This window comes from Carettochelys insculpta, chromosome 26 (assembly GCF_033958435.1).
Source record: "Carettochelys insculpta isolate YL-2023 chromosome 26, ASM3395843v1, whole genome shotgun sequence".
NCBI lineage: Eukaryota > Metazoa > Chordata > Testudines > Carettochelyidae > Carettochelys > Carettochelys insculpta.
Window position 1 is genome coordinate 1858950 of NC_134162.1, and position 19966 is coordinate 1878915.

The 19966-nt window shown below is 53.4% G+C and overlaps 1 protein-coding gene across 1 annotated transcript; it reads right to left on the reverse strand.

The window, feature by feature from the left end:
* Positions 1-1302: 1302 nt before the first annotated feature.
* On the reverse strand, positions 1303-18414 carry LOC142002013 (uncharacterized). Its single transcript, XM_074977768.1, has 5 exons — positions 18141-18414; positions 9290-9906; positions 7116-7269; positions 4518-4638; positions 1303-1855 (listed from the first exon to the last, which is right to left on the reverse strand). The coding sequence occupies exons 1-5, from the start codon at positions 18294-18296 to the stop codon at positions 1596-1598; spliced, it is 1308 nt and encodes a 435-aa protein (XP_074833869.1). The 5' UTR covers positions 18297-18414; the 3' UTR covers positions 1303-1595.
* Positions 18415-19966: the final 1552 nt, after the last annotated feature.

Consider the following 19966-nt stretch of genomic DNA (forward strand, 5'->3'; position numbering starts at 1 on the left):
CTGGAAAATAAGCTCCCACACAGAAAGTTTTGATGTTTTTCCACCGAAAACAGGCCCAACGCCCAAAATATTTTGGCAGAAAAAAAATGCTGCCTCGTTCGCCCTCTCTCTTGTAAATTTCACGCCTGCAATTTACCAGTGTGCATCGTGGGAAACATACCCAAGCCGTCTATAGGCGAGAATGAGAACAGACACCTGAACTAAAGCTCCCATGAGGCAAGGCAGCACCATCTCCAATTCACAGCGTTCAGTCTGCAGGATCAACAAGAAGTCCTGTGGCACCTTACAGGCCACCAGATATTTTGGAGCATGAGCTTACGTGGGCAAAGACCTGCTTCATCAGATGCACAAGTGGGGGGTTCCAGAGGAGGTGTTAACTATAGGGGCTTATGAAAAGGAGGGAGTCCCAGTCAAGAGAAGGGCCAGAGTTGATACCCAAGTAGCATCAACTGCAGGTAGCCACCACACCAGTGCACAAAAAAATCTGACAAGTGGGACTATGGGGCGAGAGGGAATTGCACTATTTGAACACACCTGCCATCTCCTGGGTGGACCCACAACCTGCTTTGCAGACCCCTGAGCCTGCTCATTTGAAATCTCCCAAGCACCTGGCTGAAGGGTGGGGAGAGAAGGTGAGTACCTGCAGAGGTCAGCAGGCTGAACAAGCCATTAGTAGCCCCACAACCCCAGCCTTGCTTTGAGGGAGTTTCACACATTGAAATAAAACCAATCTCTTCTGCAGAATCCGACACGCAAGCCGGCACAGCTGGAGCAGCCCGAGGGCATGGGTGTTTCCCATGGTGACGACAGAGGCCAGCAGGCTTAGCCCACCTTGCAACACAACTGGAAAGCTTAGCATGACCAGCCAGCTCTTCTTATGCTCAGAATGGGACAAGCAACAGAACGAGCAGCCCACTCTGCCATCCAGGTAAGCTCGCACCGTGCCAAGAGAAACCGGCTCAGCCAAGACATTTCAACTGCCAGCACATGCACAAACACCTGAAAGGGAGTTCCACATCTTTGGTATTACGCCTGCATCCAGCAATTAGCACCTGCCTGGCATAAGTCTGAACACTTCTAAGATGCAAAACCCTGAGCAGAACCATGAACAGGCAGCAGGGAGAGCATGAGACCATTTCTCCTGCTGCTACTGGAAATAACAAAACCCCCAGAGACACGGCAGGCCCAGCTTTCCAGCCACAGGCTCGGCTTCAGCCTCTATTAGTCCTGTGGTAAACCGCTGTGCGTGTGTGTAAGCCGCACGTCTGCAGAGGCAGAGGGCCTGGATGTGCCCACGCAACAGCTGCACATCTCTGGTGGGTTCAGTCGAGGTGTTCTGAGATATTGCCAGTTGTGCTTCCCAGGCTCTTCTGCAAGGCCTGGGCCTGTTCAGCCTGTCCCTGCATGGGACACACAGCTCCCAAGAAAGGGGCTATTAACTGAGATCCCATCTACAAAGGCTCCTTGCAATTACTTTAAAGCAAACCAAAGCAAACCACGGTCGTGTCCGTGCAAAGCAGATGTCACCGACATCCAGTAACCCCAGTTCTCCCACCCCAGCTGCTTCTTCCAAGGGGTGCTCCACAGCTGGTCACCTAGGCACACAGCATCCAAGAGACCATCACGCTGGACAGGCTCTGGTTGCCCAAGCTGGCAATGTGTATTTTGAAGCCAGAGTCCGTGACGTCCACAGCTCTCACCGAGATGCCCACAGAACCGTGAGCGCTCAGCCCCACCAGCCCCAGCATAATCGCAGGCTGGGTTGGGACACGGTGCGGGAAGCTGACCTCATGCACGCGTGGCCACCTGCAGGCGTTCTCAGTCCCACAGTGGGTCTGTACTTCTCCTGAGAGACCTGGCAAGGAGAAAGAAAGGGAGCAAAAGGTTAAATTCCCTTCCCTTTCCGTGGAGGGCATCAAGTCGGTCATCCCACCGACCCAACAGGTTGTATCTCCTCCTCCATCACCACGAGAGGTAACCCCTAACTGCAGAGGCAGAGACGGATAGCTCAGGAACCCAGCTACTTATGCCACCATGGCTGTACAGAGTCCTGGGGGACGGCATAGCTGAGCTGTGTGGTCCTGTAGCTTTAAATTCCTGCCTTTCTGTGAAAGGAATTTCTACTAGTCAATGGAATTCCCCTGCAGGCGGGAGAGGAACAAACAGGACCGTACTGGGCGCGCTGCATGGGATGTAGGCGTTGCAAAGCTCAGGGCATCTTGTTCTCTAGGGACTGGTCAGAGCCCTCCAGAGTATCCCAGCAAGCCCAGAGCACCAAGACCCACATGGCAGAGATCTACCAGGCGACTGCAGAGGTGGAGGTTGTTTAGCCAGGAGAAGCACCACCAAGGGCCCAGTGGGGACAGCCCCGAGCAGAGATGCTGTGTCCCAGCCCCAGAGCAAGGCCACGCTTAGCACACCACAAGGCAAGGGACCTGCTAGCACTAGATATGAATGGCAGCTTCTCCAGGAAAAGCAATCAGTGCTGTGCTAATTAGAGAGGCTCCTAATTAATGTGAAGTGACACCTGGGCCCACTCTCACTGACCAATGTTCCATGGCACCAGGGAACCACACCTAGAGGGATGAGGGAGAGAGGCCAGGCCAGGCCAGGGGAAGAGAACCCAAAGAACCGACCCAGGGAACGGGAGAGAACTCTGAGGAGCCCACACCAATACAAATCTACAACCGGCAGGACTGGAGTCACAAGCTCTGGTGGGGTAGAAGGGAGCTCAACCCAGAGCCCCAGTCATAGGCACCACAGCCACCTTCCAGCCACTCTGGTGCAACGGGGAGTCCCCAGAGAGCCTGCGGTTAGGGTCTAATCTCCTTCCCTTGCTGGATGCCTGGGAAAGGAGCATTCAGCCCCATGGGGGGGGACAGGGGCAGGCAGATGAACCACGTCCAGCTCTCCTCAGGAGGTGAAAGGGCCCTTGAGGGCTCAGGAGGACAGAGACCACATTCTGCTCCCCTGACACACCCACCTTTGAACAGGAGAAAACACTTGCACAGAGCTGCCCAAAGGCTCTGGGCTACAGAGAGGGGCACTTCCCCTCTACAGAGCCCTCCTGCCACCAGGTACCTGGGGAAGCCCTGCAGGACTCAAAGGTCTCTCCTCCCGTCCCAGGGCTCCCAGCCACAGAGATCAGTTTGGCTTTTGTAAAGAACCCCCGGGCGGTCTTCCATGCAACGATTTGGCTCTCGCAGTCCCACAGCGCCTCCCAGTGGGTATCACCGGGTAACAAAATTCAGCACTACATTCATGGTGAAGCACTAGAATGCGTTGCCTAGAGAGGTGGTGGAATCTCCATCCCTAGAGGTTTTTAAGTCCCGGCTGGACATGGTCCTGGCTGGGATGACTTAGTGGGGGTTGATCCTGCTTGAAGCAGGGGGCTGGACTGGAAGACCTCCTGAGGTCCCTTCCAGCCCTGGGATTTGTATTGAGAAGATGGAACCATCAGAGACAGAGACCATCCCCTGCCTCACCCGAATACGCTGTCCCAGAGCCTGGAACATTGTTATCTCCATTATCTAGATGCAGCTGCTGCCCTACTGATATCAAGGCCTATCCCTCTGGAGTAAGCGCGCTCAGCCAGGGCTGCCCAGCAGCAGGGGGTTTGAAGAGTAGCTCCACAAACATTTCCTGTTAGCTGTTTGAACAGTGCACTGCTCTGAAATTCCCCGGGGAGCCCTTTGTTCTCTTATCAAGCTATCAGCTAACTAGGAGCCTGATGGACCTCCTAGCCCCATCATCACCTGTCACCAGTTCTCCTTCCCAAAGGATGGACGCCTCCCAGGATGACCCCACTGGCCACTGTGCCTCCACACCAGCTCAGGCTGCCTTCTGGCCTCCAGAAACACCAGACGTCTAGTTCCTTTCTTGCCCCTCAGGCCAGTCCTACCCAGGGGCCTCTCTCCCCAAGTCAGGCCAGAGGTATACTCGGCTTCCTCCCGCCACCACCACACTGAGTGTTCCCTGGAGTTCCCTGCTGAGGACTGAAGCAGCAGCAGTCGGCCCGTGCTCCCACTCGGGAGGGTGATAGGAGGACACAGAGAAGCCACTGCTGGATGGGCACGCAGGGAGGCAGCAGGAGGAACTGGACTGAACATCTCAGAGCCCCCATGCTAGCGAGGAGCCACTCCACACATGCGTTTTGAGGGTAGGGGGTGAGTTTCTGGTTAAACAGAGCCGGGGCAGGGACAGCCAGAGGGGCCTGCTGGGCTGGCCTCCAAACTCAAAGTCAACTAGAGCGCTGCAATAAGTGCGTTCAACAAGTGCCTCAGCCACTTAAGTCACTGAAGGCTGCACACAGTCAAGTCACCTAAGGCCGGACGAGAAGAGACCCGCCAGGCGGGTTCCACCTCAAGTCCCCAAGAAGCATGCGGGGGGGGGGGCGCATGGGCCCACCTGACAGGCAAGCAGTTCACGCGGGAGGGTGGCTCATTTCCCCTCCTGGAGCATGCGGGTGGGGTGGGACCCACCGGCTGAACTACTGGGTATGGGGCTGTTGCTCTCACATTGCTGCACACCGGCTCCCAGGCTGCTCTCCAAACTGGCCACACCAAGCTTCAGACCCTGCAGCTGCTGCTCCACAGCGGCCGAGAGCTGCGTGTTCAGATGGGCCGTGCCCCGCTCCACCTGAGGAGAGAGGAAATCCAGGGCGTGAGATGGACCCTCTGCTCTATAACTGTCTTCCTCAGAGAGCAGGGCGTGACCAAGAGTCACGTCACGCGCCGTGACCTCACTTTGGGGTGGGAGCTCCCACAGCTTCCCAACACCTGGCAGGGGGCTGCCACGCAGACAGCCACCACGTTTCTTGCAGGTTCCGGAGGGCGCCGGCTAGCCCCCGGCCAGGTGAAGGGCTGTGCGGTGAACGTCTGCTCCTGTGCACCTGGGGCGAGATGGAGCAATGCAGGCAAGAGGCCCTGGAGACTGAAATTCTCTGTGTTCGTTCCAGCAGCTCGCATCGGTGAAATTCCCGTGAGGACCCCTCTCTAATGTGGAGACCGACCATCCAGGCCTTCAACAGCTGCTTTGCTCCAGGGCCTCTCAGCAAGTGCCAATGGTGCTCACTGTTTCCACGCCCTCTTGGCACCCCAAGGGGGAAATCCCTCATTCCCCCATGCAGCTCACACCAGCCACCAGGTGGCAAAAGCTTTCCTGTGCCACTGTCTCAGGACAAGTTGCAGCCAAATTTTCCCTTGTTCCTGGCTCACAGGCCTGCACGTGCTTCTGCACTGCAAGAAGAAGCACTGCCCATATCCGCACTCTGTCCTCCTTACTGCTGCTCTTCGCTGCGATGGGTTTAGGCCCAACCCAGAACTAGCCAACCGCGCCCTTCTCAAGGGATAACCAGGCACTGAGCTGTAAAGTTCTCCTACTTCTCCACACCCACCAGCTGAGAAATTCTGCTGGGAAGTAAATACAGTGGGTTCTGCTACCCAAACAGTGTCACGTCCCATGAGCCCAGTCAACTCACTGCAAGTCAATAAAGCTCCTGGACCCAGCACCAATGAAGAGCTCCGATGCCCTCAAAACCAACATCTATGGATGCAGGCTGCCCTACACTGCTTGAAGCATTTCACAGGGATCATAGCACACCAGCTGCAGTTGGTTTCGATCTGCAGTTCCACGGCTGTCCCCCTCACCTGACATAAACAACCAGGCCCGGCCTGTTCTCATGGGTAGCTCTGTTTTCCCCCTCATGTGAAGCAAATCCCTCCTTTCTCCAACCGCTTAGCCAGCTCTGAATCTCTTCTCACAATCCCTCTGACACCTGCCCAGAATCTCCCCTGGCTTTAACAGACCAGCAGAACTTCATGGTTACAAACACCAGAGACATGAGCTGAGCAGTGTGCTACACACCTCATTTGGAGGCAGAAGAGCACACTCAGACAGCAAAAACAAAATCAAGGAGCAAATACTGTCACAGAACCACAGGGCTGGAAGGGACCTCAGGTGGTCATCTAGTCCAGCCCCCTGCTTCAAGCAGGATCAACCCCCGCTAAGTCATCCCAGCCAGGGCCTTGTCCAGCTGGGACTTAAAAACCTCAAGGGATGGACAATCCACCACCTCTCTAGGCAACGCATTCCAATGCTTCACCACCTGCCTGGTGAAGTAGTTTTTCCTAATATCTAACCTACGCCTCTTCCTCTTAAACTTCAGACCATGGCTCCTTGTTCTGCCATCTGACACCACTGAGAACAGTTTCTCACCCTCCTTTTTAGAGCTCCCCTTCAGGAAGTTGAAGGCTGCTATTAAATCACCTCTAAGTCTTCTCTTCTGTAAACTAAACAAGCCCAAATCCCTCAGCCTCTTCTCATAGGTCCTGTGCTCCAGCCCCTTAATCATTTTTGTTGCCCTCCACTGAACCTGCTCCAGCAAATCCACATCCTTTTTATACTTGGGGGACCCAAAACTGGACACAATATTCCAGATGTGGCCTCACCAGTGCCACATAAAGAGGAATAACTACTTCTCTAGATCTGCTTGAAATGCTCCTCCTAATGCACCCAGTATGCTGTTAGCTTTCTTGGCTACAAGGGCACAGTGTTTACTCATATCCAGCCTTTCATCCACCATAACCCACTAGGTCCCTTTCCATCGTACTGCTGCTGAGCCAGTCGGTCCCCAGCCTATAACAATGTTTGGGATTCTTCCGCCCACGGTGCAGGACTCTACACTTCTCCTTATTGAACCACATCAGATTTCTTTTGTCCCAGTCCTCCAATTTATCCAGGTCCCTCTGGATTCTCTCTCTACCCTCCAACGTATCTATCTCTCCCCCTAGCTTTGTGTCATCCGCAAACTTGCTGAGGGTGCAACCCAGTCCCTCATTCAGCGTAGTACTGTGTTAAATGGGAACTAAACTACTTACAGAAAGATTTAACAAGGTAAGGAAATTCTTTCTGGGCGTCATTTAAACAAGATGGTTAAAAGCAGCATTCTTCTGCTACACAATGCAGCTTCAAAGCTGTTTTAAGTCAATGCTCTGCTGTAAATTTTGGAAAGAACCATGATGTTTTGTTCAGAGATAAGAACAAACTCTATTCCCGAAGTGTCTGCAACTCTACTGCACCCCTTTGCTCCTCTCCACAGGCAAAAGGGGAGTCACCTGAGTCACATGGCCCTGGAGAGCCTTGACAGCCGTTTCCAGCTCCGAAATCCTGCCCTGCAGCTCTCTCCTCTGGTCAGCAATGCCGTGCAGTGCCTCGTTCACCTGCTCCTGCATGGCTGATCTCACCATCTCCAGCTCCTGGATCTGCACCCTGGAAGGCCCAGAGAGCAAAGTTAGGACACACAGGTCCCCGCGGAGCTGCGAACGGATGCTGCTGGCTGCTCGCCGGCCACACTGCAGTCAGATGCAACCTGCAGCGAGTGCAGAGCTGATGCCGGCCAGAGGAGGCAGCAGACTGCTTCCTCGCGGCCCGTCAAGAGGGCTCAGTTCACGCCCGTGCTTTAGTCAGCTGCCCAGGCTTCCGAGCGGGCTAGGAGACAGAGGACATACCCACAGCCCAAGCAGCTGGTAGTCAGCGTCCAAGCCTGCGCTGAAGCCCGTATCACTGCATTTTCTCTACCATTAAAGGCTGCAGGGGCACGTCTCCCCCACGCTGCCATCACTCCTTTCCCTGCAGGGTGGATGCACCCAAAGACGACGTTCCCTCCCCACTGGCTGGCAGTGAGTGACTACAATGGGAGGGGCTGGGAGACAGGTCGGGAAACACTGCTGTGCAGGCCAGCTCGAAGCTATGCTCCTCACCCACCAGGCTCTAGGATATGGGCAGTGGAGGCAGAAAACAGCCTGGCAGGGCTTCCTATCACAGCCGCCCTCGCCCTGCGTCCACACAGGTTTTGCCCATGTTACTCGCATGCGTCCCAAGCAATGGCGCTAATGCGTCCTCCTGCCAGACAAGTCTCACTTCCTCACAGTCAAGGCAAATGTCCCTGCTCTGAATTTCATGCCCTTGAATTCAGCCACATCCACTCAAGCAGCTGCATGCTGGGCTTGGTGTTAAACCATTCAGATGTAGCAGGGGGTTAGAACATAAGAACGGCCATACTGGGTCAGACCAAAGGTCCAGCCAGCCCAGTAGCCCGTCTGCCGGCAGTGACCAGTGCCAGGTGCCCCAGGGGGTGGGACCGAAGACAGTGATCAAGCGATTTGTCTCCTGCCATCCATCTCCAGCCCCTGACAATCAGAGGCCAGGGACACCATTCCTACCCTTGGCTAATAGCCTTTTATGGACCTAACCTCCACGAACTTATCTCGCTCTTTCTTAAATTCTGTTACAGTCCCAGAATTCACAGTCTCCTCTGGCAAGGAGTTCCACAGGTTAACTGTGCACTGAGTGAAGAAGAACTTTCTTTTATTAGTTTTAAACCTGCTACCCATTAATTTCATTTGGCGTCCTCTAGTTCTTGTATTATGGGCACAAGTAAATAACACCTCCTTGTTCGCCTTCTCCACACCTGTCAATTTTATGTACCTCTATCATGTTCCCACTCAGTGCCCTCTTTTCTAAATTGAAAAGTCCCAATCTTTTTAGCCTCTCCTCATACGGGATCAGTTCCAAGCCCCTAATCATTTTAGTTGCCCTTTTCTGAACCTTTTCCAGTGCCAGGAGATTTTTTTTTTTAGGTGAGGAGACCACATCTGTACACAGTATTCAAGAAGTGGGTGTACCATAGATTTATATAGGGGCAGTAAGATACTCCTTGTCTTATTTTCTATCCCTTTATTAATAATATCCAACATCCCATTTGCCTTTTTGACTGCCTCTGCACACTGCGTGGATGTCTTCAAGGAACTATCCATGATAACTCCAAGGTCTCTTTCCTGATGAGTTGCAGCTAAATCAGCCCCCATCATATTGTAAGTATAGTTGGGGTTATTTTTCCCAACGTGCATTACCTTACACTTATCCACATTAAATTTCGTTTGCCATTTTGTTGCCCAATCACTCAGTTTGATGAGATCTAAAGCTCTTCACCACCTGCCTTTGTCTTGACTATCTTGAACAGTTTAGTGTCATCTGCAAACTTTGCCACCTCACTGCTCACCCGCTTCTCCAGAGCATTTCTGAATAAATTGAACAGGACTGACCCTTGGGGGACACCACTAGTTACCCTCTCCATTCAGAGAGGTTCTGCTCTCTGTAACAAGAGTTCTGCGGGGCTCCACTTGGCTAGAGGCGTTCAGGGACCATTGGTGCTGTAAAATGGGATCCCGGCTTCTCCAGTGCTACCGCAATACCCATAATGAACATCAGCCGCAAGCAGCCGGCATACCACGTGCTCTCCAGCTGCCGAGGTTCAGAACTGTCACTCCCTCTCTGATTTGCTGCCGCCTCCTGCAGCGCAGCCAGATCCTTGCTGCTCTGCTCCAGCTGCAGTTGCAGGGCGTGCGCCAGCTGCCTGGTGTGGTTGAGGTTTCCCTCCAGGACAAAGGTCTGGGCTGACAGGGAGCCAACGTCCTCCTCCAGTCTCTCTCCAGCCACCTTCGCATGCTCCGCTTCCACTCGCAGGGCTTGCAGGCTGTGAGCATTCTCCTCCAGGCCCCTTTGGGCACTGAAGAGGGAGCTGGTCAGCGAGGACACGTTCTGCTGCAGCTTGGAGGCCGACGACAGGAGCCCGACCACATCTTGCCTCAGCATCTCCAGCTCGGTGCTTCTCAGCTGCTCCAGCTGGCTCTGCAGTATGGCTAGCTCAGCCCGGGCCGGGAGCTCTCCTCTCAGCTCACCAACGATCTGCTTCACTTCCGCCTGGAAGGCGGCAAGCTTGCCAATGGGATCGGAGGCCAAGGCTCGCTCAGCAGCAGCGGAGGCTTGCTCGAGTTTCTGCCTGGAGAGCATCTGGGCCAGCTCCATGTCAGAGAGTCGCCGCTCCAGCTCCACCACATGAGACAGCTGGGAAGGAAAGAGACAGTGTGAGAAGGTGTCTGGGGAGCAGGGGACTGCCAGAGAGATGAGACTGTGGCGGGGACACCTGCCAGGAGCCACTGAGAGGGAAGACATGGGGTTAAGCCTGACACATCCTCCTCAGGAAGCAGAAATGGTTTAGCACAGGGGTCAGCAACCTGCGGCTCTTTAAGGAGCCATTTGCAGCTCCAAGCGCTGCCGCCTGTCGGGTTTAACAGTGGGCAATTACATTTAGTTTGTTTAAGAGGCAGCAGCCTCCAGAGCCGCTGAGCGGTCAGCTGCGGCAGGGAGCCCTGAAGAGAAAGCAGCAGGGCAGGGAACCGCCCACGCTGCACATGGGGACGCGCTAAGCCTGCAGGAGAGCTGTGCGGAGGGCAGCTGTGCAGCTCCACCCCGGAAGAGCTGCATGCACTAAGGTGAGTTAATCCTGGGGATGGGGGGGCAGTTTGGGGCTGGGAGGGGTTAAGCCTGGGGGTGGGGGGTAAAGCTTGGGAATAGGGGTGGATTTGGGGGCTGAGACGGGTACATCCTGGAGATGGGGGTAAGTTAAACTTTCTAACCGGTACAAACCCTTGTGTGTGGCTGTTCCAAAAATAGGGGTGCTAAAAAGTACAGTGTGACGCTATTTATGAGGGACTGTCCCGTCTTCACGGGCACGACCCCTCTTGGAGTTTTGATTTTGTAACTGAATTTGAGAAAACGGCTCTCGCGCTATTTCAGCGGCAGAGCCCTGGGACGGCAAGCGCGCGGGGCTGGGAGGAGACCGCCCCCCTCCCAGCAGCAGCTAAATCCTGAGGGAAGGAGGAGTCATGGCAGATCCCACAGTACCCCAAGTCCATTGCCCTCAGTCCCCTCCAATCACAGCAGCTGCTCATGGACAATCTCTGTACGGCCTCGGCGAGGGCACTCAACCAGAACATGAGGCCCATGTTTAACTCGGTCCTAGTTACAAAGGATCATTGCAGGCCCTTGCATGGACCATCCATCAGGACAGTGTCTGAGCACCGCACAATCCATAAGGGGTTCCACTATCACCCACTCCCTGGCTGGGGGCCAGTGTGATGCATTACTGTTGTTTACAGATGGAGAAGAGAGACGCAGATGTTAAGGGCAGATCTACACAGGTGTTGGGTACCTAAAAGTGTCGAGAGACACCTCGAGGGATTCACAAACTCCAGCTGGTCACCTTGCCTGCTTCAGGCCCTTTCGAGAGTCCCACAAGGCATTTCTCAGCCCCTTTCAGCATCTGATCTGAATACCTTTGCTGATCAGCTCTGGGATTTGCCCAAATGAGAAGAGGTGGCAAAGGAACAAATTGAACCAGGTCACCCACAGCCCAGGTTCATGCCAGAACTACTGGCTGGACCAGCAGAGCAAACATCTTGGAGATCAACTTTGACTGCCCATCTCCACTGCAATGATCTGCTCCCGGTCCTCAGGCTCATGTCCCTGGTTCATGGAGCCCCTTAAAAGTTACCTGCAGTGATGATTTTGCAAGGGTGAGTATGCCTAGACAGCAAAGCACCAAGATGCAGAGAGGTCCGGTTCTAGGATCTTCATTGCTCCTGTCTGCTCTGCGCAGGGATGTACTCTGCACTCTTACCCCTGCAGCCAGCACTTTCGAAACAATGGTGATCAGTGTTCCTGCTTGTTATCTCCACTTGTGTGTGGAATAAATTTTGTTTGTGCACCAAGGCATCTGCAGATGTGCACCGCTATAGGAACATGCTGCTGGCTGGGGGAATTCTGCTGATCAGCTGGGCAACACCTGACTCTCTCCTGGTTGGCTGCCCAAGCGCTCAGCTTACAGGGAACACTGGTGGTGATGCCTTTGGAAAGCCAAATTCACATGCCACCGACCTCCTAAAACAGGTGTCTCAAGCTGGGCACACAAAACGAATGGGCCAATAGAATCGTAGAACCCTAGGGCTGGAAGGGACATCAGGAGGTCTAGTCCAGCCCCCTGCCCAAAGCAGGATCAACCCAACTAAATCATCCCAGCCAGGACCTTGTCAAGCCTCCAGGGATGAAGATTCCACCACCTCTTTTGGTAGCACATTCCAGTGCTTCACCACCCTCCTGGGGAAAGAGTTTTTCCCCCAATATCCAACCCACACCTCCCCCTCTGTAACTTCAGACCATTGCTCCTTGTTCTGCCATCTGTCACCACTGAGAATAGTTTCTCTCCATCCGCTTTAGAGCCCCCCTTCAGGAAGTTGAAGGCTGCTATCAAATCACCCCTCAGTCGTCTTCTGCAAACTAAGAGAGCCCAAATCCCTCAGCCTCTCCTCATAGGCCTTGTGCTCCAGCCCCCAAATCAATTCTCCTTGCCATTCTTTAAGATTTGGCCCAATCATCCCTCCACAACATGCATTAGACCAGCATAATACCCCAGAAGGATTCCCTGGGGCACTCCATCCTGAATCCCCGTCAGGAATCTGGAGGGGTGTCTGCAGAGCAAGCTCTCAATGGAGCTATCAGCTTCAAACTTGCTCATAAGCAAGTTCCTGCACCTCTGCGTTATCAGCTCCTTAGCTCAGGGAAAGTGACATTTAAAGTCCAGCACTGCTAAGGGTAAGTCAGTTTTGCTGCTATAGGCCTCTCCCTTAGGTTGTGTTTGATTCCTAACAAGCAGGGAATATTTACTAGCATTTAAAAAGGGATTTTCTTTTAAACTTGGAAAACATTTTTATGCAATTACAGACAGAAACTAAACATCAAGCCAGATTTCACTGTGTCTAGCCACACCAGGAAACCCTCCAGACTGCAGGTTGTAACCCATAATCCACGTGGGCCTCTTTCAGCGTGAAATTGATACCGAAACAAGCAACAGGCTTCCAAAAGCTGCAAGGAGAATCTCTGCTCAGTCAGGAGGTTGTAGCTGTTGGCACCAGCGCACCCAATTCAGTGCTAGGACTCGTTTACCGGCAAACCCCAGCAGGTAGCTACGGAAGATTTTAAGCAACCTGTCATCTCTCACTAGACAAGCTGTGGCTCTACAGGAAATTGTAACCTGTAAGGGCCTCACAGTTTTCTCAACATACCTTTGTCAAACCTTAGCAGACACATTACCATCTGGCAGGGTCTGATGTTATTAAAAGCAATGCTGGCAGGTTGGGAAACTGTTATCCCAAGCGAATATCAGCAGATTTGCAGAAAGCCCCATTGAGAGGCAGTTTCTGTGTGAGGTCAGCCAGGCCCTAGAACGCCTGCTGCTCTTTGCTTGCACAGCAGAACCCTGAAATGGAAGCAGGGGTTAATTCCCAGGGCAGGAGCGGCAAGAAACAGACACACCGGCTACGTCTACACTAGAATTCCTCTTCCAAAAGAGGCATGCAAAGGAGGGCCATCAAATACACAAACGAGGCACTGATTCACATGCCTGGCACCTCATTTGCCTGTGCTCCTTTTGGAAGGAGAAAAGCAGCGTAGACGCAGCTCTTTCGAAAATAAACCCCGTTTTCGAAAGAAGCCTTATTCCTAAAAAGAGGAGATAGGAATAAGGGGGGTTCCTTCGAAAACGGGGCTTATTTTCGAAAGAATATGTACATGAGGTGCTAGCTATGTAAATCCGCACCTCACTTGCACGCCTCTTTCGAAAAGGATTGCTAGTGTAGACGTAGCTTCAGTGTTACTGGTAGAAAACGGATGGGATCATTTAAAGCAAACACTTAAACTTCTTTGAACCTGCTATCTTTACAGACACTGAAGAGCCCCAGAACCTGGAGAACGACTTTAATCGCCTGTGTATTTGAGAGAGATTGTCTGAGTGTGACAGAGAGGTAGCTCTCTGTGTGTGTGTGTGTGTGTGTGTGTGTGTGTGTGTAAAAGGTTCCCAAATGGGTGACAAAAAGTGATTAGGGGTTTGGCATGGGCCCCGTATGAAGACAGATTAAAAGACTGGTACTTGTCAGCTTAGAAAAAAAGAGACAAAGTGGGGGCAGGGGGGGACATGATAAAGATCTATAAAATCATGATGGGGCAGAAAAAGTGAATAAGGAAAAGTTATTTACTTGTTTCTATAACATAAGAACTGGGGGGGGGGGTCACCAAATGACATTAACGGGCAGCAGGTCTAAAACTAACTAAAGGAAGTTTTTCTTCACCCAGCACAGTTGGCCTGTGGAACTCCTTGTCGGAGGAGGTTGTGAAAACCAAGATTTTAAACAGGGTTCAACAAAGAACTAGATACATTCATGGAGGTTCAGTCCATCAGCGGCTGTTAGCCAGGACAGGAAGGAAGGGTGTCCCTGGACTTTGTTTGTCAGAGGTTGGAAATGGATGTCAGGAGAGGGACCACTTTTGTGATTACCAGTTCTGTTCAATCCCTAGGTGGTGTTGGCCACTGGTGGAAGATAGGGCACTTGACTAGCTGGGCCCTTGGTCTGACCCACTATGGTTGTCCTTATTTTTTATGTCCTTATGTAATGCAAAAAAAACACGCACAGTCACGAACAGTTGCTTCACATGCCAGGGGTTTGCTGAAGCTGAACAACCAGATGTGTATTACTAGTCACCAAGAGCCACTAATGGCAGGAGGTAGGAAATACATTTCTCTCTTCCCCTTGTGAGCAGGGCTTGCCCACACACAATTCTAGCAAAAGGGTGGGGGAGAATTACATTCTGTGATCGCTGTGCTAACATCTGCAGTCTGTGGCTGGCAAATCCCATGGGCTTCTGAAGCAAGGAGGTCTCAGATTCAGCTGTGAAACATCTTCCCTCCTGCAGCTACAAGCACACATCTCAGTACGTTAAAGTAGATAAATCCCCTTCTCTAATTTACTGCACGTTGGGCTTTGAGTGGAGACCCAAGACCTGTCTCAGAGCAGGAGTTTGCCCCATGGATCACCGGCTAACATTCCTCCCACCTTCTCCGCTGTATGGTTGGCTGTCCACGAGTCAGTTCCTACCTTCTACCCAGGTGGTGCTGCATACCGGCAGTGTGAGATGTAGGAAGTTCACTTTGGATTAACAGAGACCTACAAATGCAAGATCACAGCCTGGTTACGATCACTGAAGCATCTACGTGGCCTCGAGCACAAACGACATTGGATTATTCAAAAGCTCAGCAGCGCCATCGAGAATCAACCCATAAATTCTCAGAGAGCTTTTTTGCCTTGTTAATGCTCAGCCCAGTCATTGATGCAGTTTTGTCTAGTGTGGTAACAATTTTCTTCCACGCTTTCATGTCGATGTCATCCTCTTTCACACCGAAGACACCATCACACAGAGGGGACGACCTGAAAGATGTGGAGCAGTTCACCTACTTGAAGTATTATGGGCAGAGACGGAGGAACAGACATGGATATCAGTGCCAGGATAGGGAAAGCAACAGATGCATTCAAGAGTCTTCTTCCCATATGGGGTTCATGAATTAGACATCAAACCTTTGAGTTACGCAGGGGTTGTGTTTCTGCAACCCTCGCGTAACTCGAATTTTCATGCAAGTCCAGGGGAGACAGAACCAGGCTGCAGAGACCAACTGCACATTCGGAAGCAGGATTTTTTAAAGGGATTAATTTTGCCTCAGCTGAAACTGATGTGTTTTTTTAAAGATGTGCTGTGATGGAGTGGGCGGGTCCATGTGAGAGAGTCAGGCTGGATGTGCATGAGACGCGCAGAGCAGCTCCCAGCGGCTAAGGATGATCCCCTGGGGCTGTAACCTTAGCTGGCAGGTAACACCTCTGCCCTGAAAAAAGAGCACGGAGGAGCCGAGTGGGGTTTGAGTTGGAAGGCAGCCAACCCGGCTAGGGGGGAAGCTAATCCCCTGAGGGGCACCCCTCGGGCTCCTCTCCCCAGGATGGGTTGGAATGACTTTCTCTGATGGCTGTACTGACTCTTCTGTGAGAAACTGGGCCTCTGTCACCTAATAAACTTCCTGTTCTACCTGCTGAGTGAGAGTCACTCCTGCCTGCGGATAGGGTGCAGTGCTTGGGGACCCCTGTGTGATGGAGTGGGGGATACCTGTGTGTGGCTCACAGAGGGTGTGGGGCTCCTGCTGAGGGTAACCCTGACAACCAGGTAACACCTTTGTACTGCAGACAAAGGAGGAGGTGGAGCCTGAGGGGTTTGAATTGGAACTGGGAGTTGGAAGCGGTTAGTCTGGGCTGAGGGAGAGAGAGACAAAGAAGGGGGCAAGGCCCCAGCTCTGGGGGCCCCTCGGGGCCTCCTCTCCTCAACATGGATTGGACTGGCTGTCTCTGCCGGCTGTACTGACTCCTCTGTACGATGCTGTGTCCTGTCGGCTAATAAACCCGCTGTTTTCCTGCTGAGTGAGAGACTCTCCTGCCTGCGGACGGGGTGCAGAGCTTGGGGGACCCCAGAACCCCATCACACCCTGAACCTCATCACATGTGCCAAGGGGGAACACAGGCCTAGGATAAAGCTCAAGGTGCGGCATTAAGAAAATAATGTGTCTTCTGCATGTGCTTTCTACATTAGCCAGCAACCTGCAAAGCTTTCATAGCCAGGAGCCAGAGAGTAGCATGGGCTGTTGTTCAGTTACTACTGGAGTCCTCCCATTACATCAAACAAGGTTTTAAAGAGACAAGACATCACTCCTCAGATAGAAATGGCCATTTGGGCTTCTTATCAGTATGTTATACTTGCAACCACAAAGCAGTTCCAAGCAGGAGGCTGAGACACCTTTGGGTCATTCTGGTAGCCCAACAAAGCTCATTTCAACATAAACACAACCAACAATGCAAGTCATGGGTTTCTCTAGCCCCATCCGTTGAAGCACAAGTCCTTAGACACTCTCAAAGGTAGGGAGAGGACTTGTCTTATTCAATCGCATCACTGACCAGTCAACAGCTACCAAGAGTGAAACCTCATCCCCTCTGCAGGGACCAGTACAACACCCAGGTACCACTTAGGAACTCAAAATAGGGCTTATCTCAAAGACCTTTGCATTCACTCTCCTAAACGAAGACTTAGGACACTGCGTAAGAATTTCTGGTGCATGTGAAATACATCTGAAGCTCATACTTGCAGGACAAGCACTTTGCAACCAACATTCTGCAGATTCTGCTGCCGTCAAACAGGTGTCTCTGTAACTTCAGTGAAGAAACGTAGGGGCAGACCATGAATGCACAGCCCAGACCTGCTGGGGAGGCACATTGCCCCAGAGAGAGAACCCAGGAACAGAATATGTCCCAGATGGGTCACAGATCTGCCCCAAGAGACATAATCCTTTAGCACCTCGTTACCATGCACACCGCAAAACCACTAACAGTGCAGGCACGTGCCAAGAAGCTTCCTTCACACAGTAATGCCAGCTCCCCTCAACCCACTGCTGTTTTCATCCTAGTCCCCAGTACATCCCATCTTGGACCTGGCAGCCCAGCCTAACAGAGACTGACCACCAGGACAGAATTACTTTGTTCATGTCACTGAAGGCAGGGTCTGTGATCATATCCACCTGATGTGGACGTAAGCTCTATTAATGCCCTGTGTGCGGCAGGCTGGTCAGAAGAACCATCCATCCTAACGTCTCAGCTCACGAATCAGGGGCTACAATTTGAGAAACCGGAGCTGAGAGCTTCTGGGATCGGGGTGGGGGAAGGAGAAGGTTTGAGGACCCTACCTGTGCCATGTTCATCATTCTCTCCAGTATGTTCTAACTGTGGACCCAAAAGAACAGACCCATGTTCTTCCTCTGGTTACCCTGAGCACAGCTGTGCCAGGGGAGCCTCCATCTCTGGAGAGGCTTTTCTTCCTTTCTGGGACCACAGGATGCAGCCAGGAGGCCCAGGGGTGGAGGAGGACAGCCCCAGAGGGAGGGGAGGGCATTTATGGGGCTCAGCCGGAAGTGAGGAATGCAAACTACAGCTGGGCACAGCAAACTGGGTGGAATCCATCCCGCCCCCCTATCACCCCAGCAGGGAGCTAGTGGATGTCTAAAGCCTGGAAAAATTGGAGAGTTTGCAGCCCCTGCTGCCCAACAAGCTTGTTCCCTTCTGCACATCTCCGCTCCTCAAAACCTGGCAGCCCTCAACCAGGCCAGTTCCAGTGCATCTACCCCCGGCACCTCCCCGAACCACCAATGCATGAGGACTGGAGCCTGCCCCCCAATATAGGCGCCCCCCCACACGAGGGACTTTAACACACCCCGCCAGCGTTAGTGCCCAATGCACGTAAGGACAGCAGCCCCTGCTCCCGAGTCAGCACCACCCCCCGGGAGTCGTTTCTCCCCTCCCGAGGCCGGAGGTGCCCCCCAACACCTGCTCTCTCGTGCTCCGCACTTGCTCCTTCAGCGCCTCCAGCTCCTCCAGGCGGCCCTGCAGCTTCTCCACTGTCTCCGCCAGGTTCTGCAGCCGGTGCACGAGCAGCCAGCCCATCACGGCTACCGCCAGCAGCAGCAGCAGCAGCCCCAGCATGAGGCGGGATCTCCAAGCCCAGGCTTCCCTGGTTCCAGGACCCCCGCCAGGCCTCTCTTCCCTCCGGCCCGGAGCAACGAGCGCCCCAGCGTTGGTCTCATTCCGCCCCTTGCCTCCTTTGCGCTGCTTGATAGTCATGCTGCCCCTGTGCAATTAATCCAACCGCAAAGCATGCGAGGGGTGAGGCGCGCGACCAATGCAATTAGTAGTTGCAAACCGTGCAAGTTTCGGAAGCAGTGCAATGCAAACGCCTCGTTAATGCAAACCCATGCACTGCCCCCGGCTCATGCAATCCCCGCCGCTGTGGGTGATCGTCCTTGCAATTAGTCCGATAGCAGCAATGCCTGCAAAATAATGCACTCGTGCACGGGGTGCATTGCCTCCAGCTATTGCAATAAGTGCAAACGGTGCAGCGCACACAGCTCACGCATTGCAATAAAGTCTCCTAGGGGCGTACAGCAGCCCCCAAACAGCCGCTTTATCCGCTCCGACCGCCTCCTTCAGCGGACTCAACTTGACACTGAACGCCAAACTTTTCTCCTGCTCCGCCGACCCGGGACGGGGAAAGGGATTGTGATTGGCTCCAAGGCAGACCGCTTAACCAATGAGAAGGCACGTAATCCGAGACCAGCCAATAGCAGGGGGCCGCAAGGCGGAAGGCGAAGTGCAGCGATCGCGGTGCGCGCGGAACACGTGTAGGCTGCGGTCAGGTGGACGGGCGAAATTGAGGGCGAGGGCGAGTGAGATCTGCGTCTCCTGGTCTTGCAGCGTATTTCCAGCGCAGCGCGCACCTGGCCGCCGCATGCGCTTGGTTTGCAATCCAGTGGAGAGGGTGCGTCTGCAGAGCACGGCCCTGCTCAACCCTCCTCTCCGCTCTGCACACAGCACTGACCCACGGATTGGCCCCCGGCTTCCAGCACCCCATGGGGGTGAAGGTCAAGCGGGACGCCTAGGTTCAAACCTGTTGCTTTACAGGGTAGCTGCTGCCCTATTGGGCCTGTGCTCTGGGAGCGAACCAGAGCCACCCACAATCTCGTGGGTCAAGGATCTGTGTCCTCTGGACAGCCTGGTTTGGTGAGTGCTGAAGTTTTCCTGTACTGCCCCATGCACTACCTAGAGTGAATGCAGTTTAGAAGGGCACTAGGAAGCCTGGGCTGTGGCTGGCTGGACTTTGGTCTCCATACTGCAGCATGGGTACTTCCTGGAGATCTGGCTTCAGGTTAGGGCTGTCAGAGCCCTTCTCATTGGTTAACCAGTTAAAAGGGGGCAGGTAGGCAGGATATCCCAGCCTGAGCACCTACCCAGCCGGGCCCCTGCTCGTGGTGCACCAGGTGCCAGGGCTGCTCTGGCCAGGCTGGAGTGCCTCCACCCACAGCAGCACCATTGGCTGAGAAGCTCCAGCTGGGCTGGAGCAGGCCTGGCCCACCACAGGCAGGGATGCTCCAGCCAGGCAGAACAGCCACATCCCACCCCAGCCGTTTTGGGTGAGGCTTAACAGTTAACAGCTTTCCATGTCTACCTCCGGTCCAGGTTTGAAAATTCTTTACCGAAGGCAGACAATGTAGATGGGTTCTCTAACCCATGAGCCACTGACTCAAGTTCCCCTAATCCTAGGTTTAGTGGCCATAATCTCACCGGTCTCCCAACTTCCAACCTGTGCCAGCTCAAAG

Bases quoted from the DNA above. Each gene is read 5' to 3' on its own strand.
- LOC142002013 (XM_074977768.1), bottom strand. From the start codon at position 18,296: ATGCTGGGGCTGCTGCTGCTGCTGCTGGCGGTAGCCGTGATGGGCTGG. The intron at 4,639-7,115 runs GTGACTCCCCTT...CTCTCTCCTCAG, and splicing joins TCCAGGGCCATGTGACTCAG to GTGGAGCGGGGCACGGCCCA. The intron at 1,856-4,517 runs GTGAGAGCAACA...TCTCCTTGCCAG, and splicing joins GGGAGCCGGTGTGCAGCAAT to GTCTCTCAGGAGAAGTACAG.